Source organism: Tiliqua scincoides, chromosome 1 (genome assembly GCF_035046505.1).
Source record: "Tiliqua scincoides isolate rTilSci1 chromosome 1, rTilSci1.hap2, whole genome shotgun sequence".
Classification (NCBI taxonomy): Eukaryota; Metazoa; Chordata; class Lepidosauria; order Squamata; family Scincidae; genus Tiliqua; species Tiliqua scincoides.
The window spans coordinates 78,139,699-78,155,841 of record NC_089821.1 but is presented as its reverse complement, the minus strand read 5'-3'; the positions used below and the strand labels follow the sequence as shown (position 1 = coordinate 78,155,841).

The window sequence follows — 16,143 nt, the reverse complement described above, 5'->3', positions numbered from 1 at the left end:
GAGTTTTATTTATTTATCTGGCATTACTGTGCCTTAAAATGTGAAAACTATCGTTTTACACTGCAGTACTCGGGGATCTTTTTAAGTCTTTTCAGACATTCTGATTTTCTGAGTGAGAACAATAGTAAATAGTGTATTTTGAAATCTTACAGTGATTTCAGCAGAAATCAGGTTACATTTAAAGTGTTTAAACAGAAAGAAGATTAAATGCTTCACATCCAACTTAACTCTCGCGTTCATTTTTCTCATGGTAAAGTCACTACCAAGATAAATGTACTCTGCCATTTTTACATGACAGTTGGTACTCATGTAATAAGAACTAGTATTTATCACATCAGAAATGACTGTGCATTCCAGGGAACGTTGCACCATGTAAAATAGATGTGGGCAAGCGAGCTTACCAAAAATTGTCATGAGAAGCAGATGCCGTTCCATCTTGTTAAACACTGGACATAGGGTGGATAGTCATGGAGAAAGCTGAATACTTTCCGCCTATACTTTGCTATGATGGCTACTCCTGCATTCAGTTGACAGTGTCCAAAGTTATTATGTGGCTCTCTAGCCGCATAAGAAGTTAGGTCCAGTTCAGAATCCCCCACACAATCACATCTGGGAATGTGTGTGAGGCCAGTAGTAGATTTAAAGCTCAGCCAGGATCATGTGGAGGTGCTACTTGTATGAATCCATGGGTCTGTGCAGGGACTGTACATATGGCCACGGTCCTCAAGCTGTTGTGCTGGCACAAGATTGCAGTGACTGTTCGTACAGCCCCATATATAGGTACTGGTTCATACAAATGGTACTTCTGCAGAATCCTGGCTGTGCTGTAAGCCCTTCATGATCCTGGACGTGTTGGCATATGGGCTGTTAATTGCATGCACTTGAAATTTAGAATATTGATAACATGACTGTGGACCCATGTTTCCTTCGATAACTAGGTTTAAATGTCTATTTTTAATTCAAACATAAACATAACAGCTGTTTGAAAATGGTGTTATTTATTTTGCTCAGGAGTAAGCCCACTGTGTGTTCAGCAAAACTTAGGCTGTAATCCTGTCTTACTCACTGGAAATAAACACCTCTATGGGAAAATATCCCCATTATCAGCATGTACAAATATATAAAGCAAGGGATTTACTGTATACAGTATTATGCTTTCACATCTCTGCTCAATTTTCAAAATTCTGTTCAGTCAAAACATTGTGTCAAAATTGCTAAAATTCTTGATGGAAGAATATTTACCTGTTTTGACACAGGATGCTAACACTTTGTGCTTGAAGAGGCTAACCCAGTGGTTTTCAAACTCTCCAGGAGAGTCTGAGCCACTTGTTTACATTTGCAAGCCCCACCCCTCAGCCCTGGATGTAATTGGCTACTGCCTTGTTGCAGGTGTAGGCTTCTCTACAGGCTTCTCTGGACTCAATTGATTATTGCACCTGATCACCTAATTTTTAGCAACAGTGCCCATTTAAAATAATTCAACTTTCAATTATAGAAATGTGGAAGAAAAATCTGATCTCCAGTTGTGTGTGTGATCCTAATACAGTATGTGGTACCTGGTAAACACAATCCCCCCCAAAGTGAAATGTTTTGGAACTATGCTGTGTAAGCACTTCTTTGAAATGAAACACTTGACATTATTTTCCCACTACTAGAACAAGGGAAGGGGGGGGGTGGACATTATCCTGTTGGTGTTATGATGTGATAGTTGCTCTTTGTTGAACTCACAGGAATTGTATGGTCATCCAGGGGGGAACAATGTTAATACACACACCCACACCTGAATACATAATTGCAACACATCTTGCAAAGAAGGTAAGAATAGCTTATTTTCTTGAGCCAATATTGGTGTGCATTCAGTTCTGATCTTAATGATCCACTTTTTTAAATTCTTACATTTGTATCCTGCCCTTCCTCTAAGGAATTCTGAGCCTTACAACAACTCTGTGAGCTGGGTATGGCTGAGAAGAAATGGTATGACCCCAAGGCCACCTACCACATCTTATAGCTGTATCCACTGTGTGTTATATAACTTATAACACAATAGATAACTAGCACAATAGATAACTAAGCAGTGTCATACATCATATGACTGGTAGATGGAGGCAAATTTTGTAACCTCAGGATGGGCAAATTTTGTAACCTGAAAACACAGACAAAATTTCTGCAACATCACTTGTTTGATCTCAAGTCCTGATCACAAGCTCTGTGGTGGCCACCCTCTTTGTGCGGTCTGATTCCGAAATGGAGCATGATCTGCACTCTTTACAGAACCATTGTATGCAATGCACAGCAGAGACCTGTCTCCTACTAGACATATTTTTAAATTAGTGACATTTTCAAACTTCCACTATATTCTCGATGATATAAACCACCTTGTAAAAAAGAAAAAGCACCAGGGCATTAATCTTTCACGTCTCCTCCCCATCAATGTGTCCGTTTCAAATGTTCTTTTAGCAACACTGCAATGTCTTATATAAACGTACCTTTATTTTATATATGCTTCTGGCAATACACTTTATTTGACATTAATGGACAAGAGATGCCTTGACAACTCAACAACTAATGCACAGTAAGGCACTTTGCTGCAAAACTAGTTCAGGAGCTGATGCTTCTCGACTAAGCAAGGTACAAAGAGCTATATTGGCTGTATAAACAATGCTGTCAGAGCACGTGGCGCACATCCTCTGGCCATAAAGCAAAGCACTAATTAAAGCATACACAGTATGGCTTTTTGCATTTCTGTCCAAATACCAGTGACTGGAGAGATGTGGCATTTTTGCAAATGGAAAACGGAAAGGTGATGGCAAACTGTGTGTGAGGTTTGCAAGAGAGAGCTTCATCTGAAACACCATTTTACAATATTTTAGCACAGGGTTCTCTAGTGTTCCACTAGAGAACACTAGAAGTCCCAACCATTTTCCAGACTGAAAAGTTGGGAAATGATGAGACTCTGAAAGCGGGGGGCAAAAATGATGTGTTTAGTGTTTTAAAAAATGACATCAAATGTGGCCTATTTTTTCTAAAGAGGGATCCTTGAGAGGTATGTTCCAGAATGGTGGCATCTTAGTGCGCTCTGAAAATAAGCACAAAAATAATACTAGAGGTGCATCCTTTCAGTGCTTCTTTTATATAGTTTATACATGTTTGTACAAAGACATTTTCCCTTATTTGGAATTCCTTTAATGTATTTAATACTTGTAAAAAAAAAAGTCTACTCTATGGAAACATTTTCTTTAATTAAAAAAAAGCACATTCATAAAATTGCTTAGCATGTAATCTCTTGGATACTTCTAGACAGTTGTGCTTTAAGCATTTAAGACATCATGTTAAGAAATTTACTCTCTTCGGCCAGGGTGGTCAACATAGAGCTCATGTCCCCTATTGCCATATTGCTAATTCCAGCGGGTATGGATGGCAGCGTCAGAGAGTTTCGAGGCGTTGTAAGACGGGAAGAGTTCTGGGAGAGATTCTGCAGGATGCTCGGGCTCAGAGTCCCTGACATCAGACTTGAATGGTCACCATCGTCCATAATGGCATCAAAATCTATTTGGGGAGGCTCCAGAGCCTGTGAGTCCACAGTGCTTGAAACCTGATTAGCTCCAGGAGAGGGCATGGTGGCTGGCTTGCTGTTCAGCACACACTGCTGCTGCCTTACGCTACAGTCTGCATGGTTACTGAAATTCCCATGTTGTTCGTACAGGTGTATTTGACCATAATAGTGCATCATATGGTTTTCCCTCATACTGTTGTCGCATTGCTGTGGCTGCGCTGACACCATGGCAGCTGTTCTCCTGGGGGTGACTTCTGCCCTTTCCTGCCCTGGGCTCACATTGGTAGGTGGGTGAGGTGTTCTCGTATAACCCAACTGTTGCATAGCACGTATCCCTCGGTGTCTGCCTGCTGGACTGGGATTTGGTGGAGGATGAGGCTGTACTACACCAGAAGTGAAACTCTGTCCAACTGTACCGATCATATCCTGTTGTGGCTCAAAGTTCGGCTGGTTTGAGGTCATTAATGTAGAAGGATGATGAAGCACCTCCTGTCCCATGGAGAGGTTCATGTGGCTTGTCTGAGACGAAAAGGCCTGCTGATGCCCTGATTCCTGCATTACCTGATTGTGCATTATACATTCTGTACCTCTGCTGACCACTGACGTTGGGTCTGTCATGATATCTGTTTGCTGAGGATGAACATGGGACGAAGGCTTTGCTATCATGTTGTTACAAGAAGGAGAAAGCTGGCTGAGATCACCAGCCATTGTGTTTGGGCTCAGCATTTGATGAACCTGGTTGTAACCTTCATGTGCGTTCAAATCTGGATTGTTACTAGGACCTGGATTCACCTGCTGCTGCCTTAAGTGCATGCAGTTTAACCTTGGTCCATCCATACTTGCATTCTTCTGCACAAATTGCTGCTGCAGAGTAGTATTCATGTTGTTTTGACCCAGCTGCATCTGCTGATGACTGAAATTCTGATACTGGCCAAAGTTCTGCTTCTGATGCACTACAGCTAAGTTTCGTTGAGGAAACTGTTGCTTTGCTTGAGCAGATGTTGCATCAACAGTACCTGAGCTAACTTCATTCCACTGGACGGGCATGTTGTTTTTACTCACACTGGAGGAAGCATCAAAGTTTATTTGACATCCACCCATCACTTGAGCTGAATGATTCATACTTGCATCTGGAAGAGCTGTCCTGAGTTGGCTTAGTATGTTGTTATGTTGTCCTTTTGCATTCACGTGGAAGTTTGGCATTTCGTCGCTGTACCCTATAGAAGAATTATCTGCCGTCATCGCACTGGTTTGTGATTTGAGATACTGGACTACATCATCTGGTAGCACGATATCGTCATCTCCATCTGTCTCACCAGCCATTGCTTCCATGGCAATGTTTTCACTAATACTTGGAGGTCGTGGGGAATACACATGCCTGGCAAGACTTCCGTCTGATCGCGTATAGCTTGGAAAGTTGAAGTTCCTCCTGTCCATAGGAGGGTGAAGGGGGTTCATGTTGTTGGTGCTGTTGAAACGATGTACTCTAGGAAGGAAAGTTGGGTCACCTGCAAGTCTCCTCACCGGATCGCTTGCCCGTCTTGCATTATTGCCGGGCACTTCATGAGGGAATGCAGGTGATGCCCCAAGCCCATAAGCGCTACTGTCGCTGCAACGCCTTGGCCCAGGAGGGAGGCGAAATGGAGGCAAAGCAGGCTCTGACCCATCAAGAAGTGAGATTTTATTCTTTAGAGACATTCTTTCCATATTCGGTAGTGGTGTGGGTGGGGGCCCACCTGTGGCAGCAGCATACTTGGCTTTCAACCTGTAATGCTGAGCCGGCGTGAGGTTCAGAAGCCCCGGAATCCCGCTACACTGACTGGCATCACTTGATCTGCGTGAGGCATCCGTGGAAATGGGGTCGTAGGAGTCAGCAGAGCTTGTGTTGTTTGGGCGGTTTCCAAATTGTGAAGCTTCGCTGGACCGGCGACTGGAGAAGTAAGGGGATATCCCAGATGACCTGCGACTGACGGTGTAGGCAGAACTGATAGTGCTGGTTGAGCTGTCACGGCGTTCAGCTAGTTGGTTCAACACTGTAACTTCATTGATGGACAGCTCGGTTAACCTGGGGTTAGGCAGCGCTGCAGACGAACCATTCATGTTCTCCAGTAGACAACCTGGATGGGAATTGGCAAGCAAAGAAAGCAGACTCGTTAGTTATGGTAGAAGAAAGACAATTCCATTCTGTAATTGGTCGTTATTTTTTACTTTGTTACATTTTCTCTCCTTACATTCTGCCCAGATACATGGGTGTGTTATCTGCATCCTCCAAATACAATGTATTTGGGCTGTTAATGGGGCTGCTGGCCATCAGATGAGTACAGGCATGTTCTTAAGTATGACAGAGCCACTGTTGTCCATGTGGCATATACACATTTCTTTTGTTCAATTTGTCTTCTCTGATCCAAAAGGTTTCATAGGCTTTTAAAGTACTACAAAAACCTACAAAATCTGTTTGATCAGAGATTATAATGAGACAGGAAGGGACATATGTGTGCTTATCATGGGCAAAGTTGACTACATCGTATTACCCTCAACTTGGGAAGAAACCCTGTGGTTTATTCCCAGCTTAAAGAAAAAAAAGCATAGGATACAGAAAAGCAGAAAAGAGGACAATGAAAGACAATGGCTTGTGCAGAGTCACATAACCGTAAATGGTACAGAAATTGCCATGAGAGAATGTCTTCAGGCCAGGCTACATCAGAATGAAATATATGATGGGCAGGCTCGGACTACAGCTGATCAGCTGTGAATAATTATTTCAAAGATTTGGAAAGAGAAATCACTTTCTTCACGGATGATTACAACACCATGTTATTCTTCTGGACTGCCCACGTCCTGGCTTTCTTATTGACTCAACATGCTCCAGGGATTGCACACTTACTGAGTTTGTAAATACACAGCACAAAAACATAACTGCCATTTTCATACTGAAACAAACATTTCTTCTTGGAACCTCCATTGAGCCCAGGGTATTATTGGGAGAGACAGTGGGATGGAGAGAACACACTTGTCTGAGAAGGGGTATGGTTCTCTTTCAGCATGGCAGGTGAGAGGCTGAGCAAGAGAATCTTTGTTAGGTAGGGCTCATCCTATCCTTGCTAAGTAAAAAAACAATTCCCCCCCCCAACCTTAGTTCAAAAATTGCTCTCCCCCATATGCTTATTTGGACTGCATAGTTCTACTGAGGTCTGTGGTTTAACATGCCTGTCAGGATTAAGTTTGTATTTTTTTCCCCCTGCAAGGTTTGTTTGTAAAGCAATAATTCTATTCAACATTCAAGCCATTGGAATGAAATTTGGTTCAGGATAAAATTCTGTGTTTTAAGTTTGGAAACCAGCTCTGCCCTTACAGACATTTTCATGGGGCTGGTTAAGATGTACAGCACATTGCAATGAAAGTTCTATCTTGAGAGTAGACAAGAGAATAATGCAGCTTTCTGTGCATGTTCAGGACATCTTCTGAGTCTCAACCCACATGCTTGTGTTCAAGTGGAGAGGCAAAATGCGCAATTGATTGTAAAGTGATATATGAAGTAAGGTTTCTTGGACATTAGCAGCAGTCGGATACCCTCCCTGTCAGTGGAGGCAGGGGAGAGAGGAGCAACAATTGTTTTTACAGTAGAGGATCCGCCTGCAGGCCAGTCTCAGAAGGCGGGCCTCGCCACATGTGTGTGCTCTCAGGAGGGAGCTCAGGGGAAGGGAAGGGTGCCACTATCAAGAGAGTGACGGGCCAGGGGAGATATGTCGGTGGGGGTCGGACAGGCCTTTACAGGAGAAGGAGAGTTAATCATAGGCAGATCATCTCCCCTTCTGGTCCCTCCCCCAATTCTCGGATGCCTGGTGGTGTTGGCGGTGAGTCCCTGGATCTGAAGCTGCTACTTTTGAATGCCAGGTTGGTGAATAATAAGACCTGTATCATCCAGGATTTGATTCTGGATGAGAAAGCAGACCTGGTATGCATTACGGAGACCTGGTTGGACGTGGAGGGAGGCGTTAGTTTCTCTGAACTTTGTCCACCAGGCTTCCAGGTGTTGCAGCAGCCAAGATTGCGGGGAGGGGGAGTTGCAATGGTCTATCGTGAGTCCATCTCTCTCACCAGGTGCCCTGTCCAGCAGTCTGCTGGGTTCGAGTGCCTGCATGTTGTGTTGAGAGGACCGGACAGGAATGGGAATCTGTTGGTGTACCGCCCGCCCTGCTGCCCAACAGTCTCCCTGCCTGAGCTGACTGGGGTGATCTCGGGGGTGGCATTGAAGGCCCCCCGCCTGTTAGTGCTGGGGGACTTCAATGTTCATGCCGAGGCCCCTGCGGTAGGTGCAGCTCAGGATTTCATGGCTGCCATGACAACCATGGGCCTGTCCCAGAAGATCTTGGCCCCAACACATACTGCAGGACACGTGTTGGACCCGGTGTTTACAGCTGGGCACGAGGGCAGTGATCTGAATGTAGAGGAGATCAAGATCACTCCGTTGTCATGGACAGATCACTTCCTGGTAAGGTTTAGGCTGGTTGCGACTTCCTACCTCCGCAGAGGCGGGGGACCGTTTTCTATGGTCCGCCCCCGGAGGCTAATGGATCCTGAAGGTTTCCTGAGGGCTCTGGGGGATTTTCCCACTGCCAAGACTGGCACCTCATCTGAGGCCCTGGTTGACCTCTGGAACGGGGAAATGTCCAGGGCAGTGGATGAGATTGCTCCGGAGCGACCTCTGCCATGTCGCAGACTCGGAGCGGCTCCTTGGTTTACTGAGGAGCTGCGAATGATGAAGCGGCAGGGCAGGCACCTAGAGTGACGGTGGCAGAAAACTCGTGATGAATCCGATCGGACACGGAGTAGAGCTCATTATAGAGCCTATTCCGTGGCGGTGGTAGCAGCGAAGAAATCATTCTTCTCTGCTACCATTGCGTCTGCTGATAGCCGTCCGGCAGAGCTGTTCCGTGTGGTGCAGGGCCTCCTCCATCAGGCCCCGCCAGTGGACCAGGAGGAATACACGGTCAGCCACTGTGACGTGTTTGCGCAACATTTTGCAGATAAAATTGATCGCATTCGTTACGACTTGGATGCCACATTGACAATGTCTGATGATGTCACCCTGACAACTGCTTGTCCAGTGTTGTGGGATTCTTTTCAGCTTGTGCAGCCTGAGGATGTGGACAGACTCCTTTGGAGTGTGAGGCCGTCTGCCTGCCTGTTTGACCCTTGCCCAGCTTGGCTGATAAGAGCTGTCCGGGGTGGACTGGCTGAGTGGACGGGGAGGGTGGTCAACTCTTCTTTGGGGGAGGGGACGTTGCCACCTGCTTTGAAGCAGGCAGTGGTTCGCCCCCTCCTGAAGAAGCCCTCCCTGGATTCCACTGTGTTGAACAACTATCGGCCAGTCTCCAACATCCCGTTTCTGGGCAAGGTAATTGAGCGGGTGGTGGCGGCCCAACTCCAGAGGGTCTTGGATGAAGCGGATTATCTGGATCCTTTTCAATCTGGTTTCAGGCCGGGCTTTGGGACGGAAACTGCCTTGGTCGCCTTGGTGGATGACCTACGCCGGGGACTGGACAGGGGGAGTGCGTCCCTGTTGGTCCTGCTGGACCTCTCAGCGGCTTTCGATACCATCGACCATGGTATCCTTCTGGGCCGATTGGCCGAGCTGAGAGTTGGAGGCACTGTTTTGCGGTGGTTCCGCTCCTACTTGGAAGGTCGGTCCCAGATGGTGGTGCTGGGGGATGCCTGTTCGACACCCTGGCCCTTGAAGTGCGGGGTGCCGCAGGGTTCAGTTCTGTCCCCCATGCTATTTAATATCTACATGAAACCGCTGGGAGAGGTCATCCGGGGGTTTGGAGTGGGGTGTCATCAATATGCTGATGACACCCAGCTTTATCTCTCCTTTCCTCCAGACTCCAGGGTGGCGGTTGAGGGCCTGGAGCGCTGTCTGGAAGCAGTGAGGATCTGGATGGGGGCTAACAAGCTGAAATTAAATCCGGACAAGACAGAGGCTCTCCTGGTTCGGAAATCCTCGATGCAGGTGCTGGATTATCGGCTTGCTCTGAATGGGGTTGCACTCCCTCTGAAGGAGCAGGTCCGCAGCTTGGGGGTCCACCTGGACTCGCAGCTGCTCCTGGATTCCCAGGTGGCGGCTGTGGCTAGGGGGGCCTTCACTCAGCTTCGGCTGGTGCGCCAGCTGCGTCCGTACTTGGATCGTGCAGACCTGGCCACGGTGAGCCATGCTACGGTGACATCGAGGTTAGATTATTGTAACGCGCTTTATGTGGGGCTGCCCCTGAAGACGGTTCGGAAACTGCAATTAGTGCAGAATGCGGCGGCCCGTGTGGTCACAGGAGCTAGGCGGTTTGACTCTGTCAGTCCGCTTCTCCAGGGGCTACATTGGCTGCCCATTCGTTTCTGGGCCCAATTCAAGGTGCTGGTTTTGACCTTTAAAGCCCTATACTGCTCTGGGCCAGGCTATCTTAGAGATCGCCTACTCTCGTACAATCCGGCTCGTCCTCTCAGGTCATCAGAGAAGGCCTTTTTACAAGTGCCGCCGCCTAAGGAGGTACGTGGGGCGGCGGCAAGAAATAGGGCCTTCTCAGTAGTGGCACCAACATTGTGGAACTCCCTTCCCCTTGACTTGAGAATGGCTTCTTCTCTGGAGACTTTTTGGCGAGGCCTGAAGATCTTGTTGTTTAATCAAGCCTTCTGACTTCATGGCCTTTTTAACATCTTTTATACATCTTTTAGTTGCTTTCTATAGGCTTGATTCCTCTAAGTACTGCTGTTTTATGCTCTTTTATTCTGACTTTTATCTGACTACTGTTTTTATGGGTTCTGCTAATGTGTTTTTTAATGTGTTTTTATCTGTTTGTGAAATTATGTTTTAATCTGTTTTATATGTTGTTAGCCACCCTGGGTCCCTTTGGGGAGAAGGGCGGGATAGAAATAAAGTTTTTTTTATTATTATTATTATTATTAGGAACTTGTGAGATCATGCTTGGCTGTTGTTCAGTGAAAAGGTATAAGCTTTGCATAAGGTTCAATCTCTGGTATCTCTAGGTAAAGCTGAAATCCCAGAGAGCTGCTGCCAGTCATGCTGAGTTAGATGGACCAATGGTTGGCCAAAATGCTAGACAATGTGCTGGAACACCTTGTCAGAAAGGCAACTGTCAGAAAGGGACCTGTTAAGGCAAGGCAGATGGTATCCCTTTCAGCTCTAGCTCAACAACTGCTTCAACGTATTGTTTATGAGACACAGATTCCCCCTTCTTGCTACACCTATGTTCCTCATCAGACATCAAGCAGAAACCAGATTTACCATTGCCTGGGATGGGAGGCAGCTTGGTGTTTCTGACTTGTGGTGCTGGACTTGCCCACGAGCAGGAATCCTTCACTGTCCTGAGTTTCTCTTTCTTGAGCTGCTCAAGGCGTTGCATTGTCGTCAAGTGTTTTGGATGAAAGCTGACTGTCAAGTTGCCAGATGAGACTGTCGAGTCCACAACAGGAGTGCCGTCCTCCAGTGTGGTCAGGTCTCCCAGACTTCCCCCACTGTGCATGTTCATTTCTACTCCACTGTCATTGTTGTTGGTGCTCCCAAGTGGCGATGGTTCACTACTGCAGGATGACTGGCCACCAGGACTGGACTGATACATCTTAAGGAAACAAAGAAAAAAGGAGAATGTCTGAACAAATTTCATTTCTCCCCAGTATAATCTAGCAACAGACTTATTTTCACTTTTAAAACTACAGTTGGATGAGGGCCTGATCCAGATTGGGGCTGCAGCATGGAGGGAGGTTTTTTTTGCCTCCAAACGCCTGCTCCCAAAGCTTCTATGTGATGTGCTATATTTGCACCTTCAGTGACCCCTAGTAGATTTGAGGTGGGGATTTTCTGTGGGAAAACAGCACAGGGGTAAAGGGTTAAACAATTAATTAAACAATTGTTTAATTAATTAATTAATTAAACAACCCCTTATTGTGTACTGTGGTCCCAGTCAAGGCTGTGCATGCCTGCTGTTTTAAAGTAAAAATTAAGTTAAAAAAGTAAGATTTAAACCTGCAGCTGGACGACAACACATTTTACATATTGCATGATTTGGCCCTAAGACTCTCGTTTGATCATTGACTTGAAAATTCACGCAGTCTATGCAGCCAAAAGAATTAATGAAAAAGTACATAGCTGGGTTACACATTTGAATTGTTTCAATGTGGTGTGCTGTTTGTTTGTTCCCCGTGTTGCGACTGCCTTTTGGAACCATTTTCTTCTTTTCCCTCACTGCCTCTTGACTCACGTGCCTACTGTTATTTAATCCAATCAGTTATGGGGACCAGTGTGATTTTGTTTGTTGGTAAACATGGCATCAGTATAGTATTATAGTGTCACGGACAAAAGACATGGATTAAGGAAGCCTATCAGACTGAGGGAAAATGAAGGGGAAGAAGAAGAAAAACAATAATGAGAAGTATAGCATCAAAAGTCGGTATGATGAGAGCCAAGATGGTTAGGAGCTAGACTTAGACCTGGAAGATTCAGGTTCAAATCCTTGCTCAACCATTGAAGCTTCCTGGGTGACCTTGGGCCACTCAGTATCTCTCAGCCTTGCCGACCTCACATAGTCATTGTGAGGACAAAAGGAGGGGAGGAACTACCCTGAGCTCGTTAGAGGAAGGGCAGTATAAAAATGTGAAAAATAAAATATACATATTAAAACGTCAAAAGGCACCAAAAAATTGGAGGCACTTTTCATGAAAGTGAACTCAAAAAGAGGCAACAAGTTTCAGCGCGGCCCTGCAATTGCTACTGTTACTTACAAAATGAGACCGGATTAGATAAATATTCTTTATCCAGGCATCATTCACTGAAGCAAACAGAACAGCCCTTCTAGATGCGGAAGCTCTGTTTGCCCAGTGACGTGAGCAAAAGTGTAGGGGTCAGAAATGGCTGCCTTAACTGCTATATTATTCATTCCGCTATTTTTTCATGCTGGTTTATACAAGATTAAAATTGTATATTTGTCAGCGTAACCCAAACTGAAAAAAACTCATGACAAAGTTTAAATTAGCAAACTTGTAATTTGGATGAGTAAGATGTTCCTAACTGTATCAAATATAAAGTCTGTCTCATACCACTGAAACTCAATATATTAAAAGAATTAAAAGCCATACCTATTAGTTACTCTGACTCCAAACTTAAACAATGTTAATTGAAAGCAGACTTATTCCCTGCATAAACAAATCCTCATTAGGTGGTAAAGCCAATGTGTCCATTATTGCTCGCAAGTGTGATGGCACTGGAGTGTGAACACTGGTTATTTCATAAGACAAGTGAGTTAAGCAATAAAGTTAATTTTTACAGTGATTTCAAGCACTGGTATGTAAACATCAGGGAGCTAAAAGCCTTGAGGGTGGATTCTTTTCTGTTTGGAAAGAGGAACTGTGACTTTGCTGGTGAAGCTTAAGCCTGTGATACTTCTTGGAGATAAACCTGGAACATCAGTAGGTTTTTGCTTCCCTACTCAGCAAAGAGTGCCTGTTTATCAGAAGCAGAATCAAGCTCAAAATGCTATATGCCCAGTGTACTTCTTATGGTTCAAAGAACCTGAACATGCTTGGCTGACAGTCTTTATAGGCAGATAAGGGCATGATTTGCAGGCTTAGGTTTGGTAAATGTTCTTTTTATTGGGAATTGCATTTCACATTAAGTAATTTATTTATAATAAAGGTTAAATGTTCTCTGCTGGCTCCAAAGCAGGACTCTTTGTTGTCAGGGCCCTGGGATGGTGATTTATGATTGCTGATCCGAGATGGCTGTATAGTTGGAATGCCAGGTGACCCATGGCCTAAAGGCTGTTCCTTTTCAGAACAGCACAGTTCCATAGAATATAATGGGGGATTCTGTCCACCGCCTTTCATCTAGATTCTAGAACAATGGATTTAGAAACAGACAAGGTCACAGGGCTATATTCATAGACAGAATAGGAGGTGGAGAAAGGCTAACAAGGAGAAGCTGTTAATGTCACACACAGCAACTGCTGCCCAATGGCCATTGTCAGATTCATTTATTAGGAGTTTCAGTATACCTGAGACCTCTTATGACCAATCATGTCACAGCAGAACTCAAGAGGAAGGGCTAGGTTGGCAAAAGCACACAGTGGAGTGCCATTCTCTAAGATCCTGCTGCCACCTCGGATGCCTTTGTCACTCTGATGTGAAAGAATCATCTAAATGGTGCAGAGCTCTATTCTCAATTCCAGTCAAGTTGGACAGAACCGCCTTCTTTTGAGCTGGGGGTGAGTTGTGACCAACCAATTCTGAGGTGTGAACTAACCCATTTAATCAGAAAGTTGGCCATAAAAAAGGAGTTATTGGTGGAATGCCAATATGGGAGGAAAAAAGTATGGTAGATGTTTACGCCAAGACCTGCTGGGCCAGAGCTAGTTTACCTCACATATTCTTGGCATTTGCAGAAAATATATGTGTCCACATGGTTTGTTTAGCCAAATCTATAGGACAAAGCACATTACGTCTTTTGTACAGAGACTTGGACAAAGACAGGGTATTTGCTCACCTTAGTACCGACTGTCCTTGTGAAGTAGAGTAGAGAAAGTTAAGAGAGGAGAAAGAACACGTTGTTAGAACACAGACAACACAAAGGGAAAGGGCTGAGGTATTGATGGAGCAAGGAAATGATGCAAAATTAAGGAAAGGTTTGCAACATCCATGCCACAAGTAATGGAAATTGAAGTCCTTTCAATTAATACTTAGAATTGGTTAATATACTGACTATAATGTGACTTACTTCTGAGTAGATATGTCTAGGTTTGGGCTGGAAGCAACTCAATTGGGAACCAGAAAGTCCTTTGCTCATATCTCACCTCCCTTATGAACTCACCAGGCCTAGCACTGAAGTCACTCCAATCAGTGAAAGGCAGCTTTATATTCACGTTCATATTATTATCTATAGGAGGGTAGCCAGCTAGTAGCCCCTGGACTGGATCTGGCATCCAAATCAATTTTATTTGAGCCCTGTCAGTCTTATCAAACAATTATAAAAGTGTAACTAATTTTTAAACATTCCTACAGTTTCATGCATAAGGAAATGAAAAAAAAGAAAAAGAAAAAAAGAGAGAAAAATCCATGGGGAGAGTTGGCCACCTCTGATCTACAGGGGAGTGTGGGCAAACCCTGAAGCAATACTATTGTCAAAACCCAAGTCACAGAGAGAAAGAATGCTTTCCAAGTACTTTCCCTGTAGAAATGGATTCCTTTGTAAATAGATCATGATACTGCTCCAGCACAATGAGACATTTAACATGCAAAGCAAAGTCTGAATAGGTGAGACTTAGTGAATTCTGAGCTGGGAGATCCAAAAAGGGGGTAGGGGAGGTTAGTAATGTTACATTTACCACTTGAGAAATGAAATGTTGTCATCAGTATTGCAAAGCAAGTGCCTCTCTTACCACAGAATTCTCGGTCTTGATTGTTTTGACTTGTAAACAGTCCTCCGTGCCTCTGGTGGTGCTGTTTGCCTCAGCATGCTCTTCTGCAGCCTTGCCGCTCTGCTTAGCACTTGCCTCATTGTCACTGTTTTCTTTCAGTGCAGGTGGTCTCAGATGAACATCATTGCGTTGTTTCTTAGTGACATGGGCCTCTGGTCCGTGCACAGTCTTCACGTGTTTCCTGAGGGAACTGGGGTCTGTGTACCTCTTTGTACAGCCAGGAATTTTACACACATAAGGTTTCTGCCAATGGGAAAAGAATTAGAGTTAGACACCTAAAGCAGAGTGAAATATTTGGGGCATATTTTTTAATGTTAATTTTGCTTTTGGCATTGTGTGGCAGACGTTTTCAATGCTATATTGGGCCATCTGATACTGGATCCAGACAACATGTTGTTTCTGAACATGCAGAAATTTCTGAGAGCACTGATCATCTCAGTGCGTCCAAAATTTGGTGTATCTAGTGGAAAGTATGTGTAGGATTCCTCATTTAGAACAGGCATATTTCACTCATCCCCCACTTCTTACTTTCTCTTTTGGCTTGCTTGGAAGTGATATTCCTTACACGACTGGTCAGGATGTGTCTACAATTTGAACCATATATTTGTAAGGTCTGAGTCAAACTCTGGCTTTGCAAAGGGTCACAGTGTCTCTGCCAAAAGCACTGTAACACCTTGCCTAAAACCACTTTCCTTGGTTTGCATGTATTCCAAGATCTGCAGGAATATTAACAGGAGTAGCATGGATGTGGCTGGGATGTGCAGGGAACCTCTTCAAGGTGACTTTTCTTTTAAAATGTAGTGCTCTAGGGGTGGGGAGGAGGAGGGAAAGCAGCATCCTGTTTTACAAGAATACCACAGAAACAACCCAAACTGGATTTCTGAGCCATCAGACCTCCCCTGCATCCCCATCACTCATCAGCCAAGTAGCCGTAATGCTGTAGAGCAAAACCCGCAGGCATGCAGTGCTTTTGAAGGTGATAGCAGTGTAACTCCTGAAATCATGACTAATTTATAACCATAACACAAATAAGCAAAGTTGGGGCTATGCAGCTGGAAGCCGAAGAAATAAGAAATAGGAAGGTATTTCCCCCACCACTCGACCCCAAATGCACTT

The 16,143-nt window shown here is 44.8% G+C and overlaps 1 protein-coding gene across 1 annotated transcript in view; it reads right to left on the bottom strand.

The window, feature by feature from the left end:
* Positions 1–3,316: 3,316 nt before the first annotated feature.
* The window catches only part of GLI2 (GLI family zinc finger 2), a 252,068-nt gene continuing 239,241 nt past the window's right edge, over positions 3,317–16,143 (bottom strand). Inside the window, exons 12-14 of the mRNA XM_066632346.1 lie at positions 14,989–15,270; positions 10,848–11,181; positions 3,317–5,670 (exon numbers count right to left, since the gene is read on the bottom strand). Coding sequence (XP_066488443.1) covers positions 3,317–5,670; positions 10,848–11,181; positions 14,989–15,270 — 2,970 coding nt within the window. The remainder of the gene's footprint in view (positions 5,671–10,847; positions 11,182–14,988; positions 15,271–16,143) is intronic.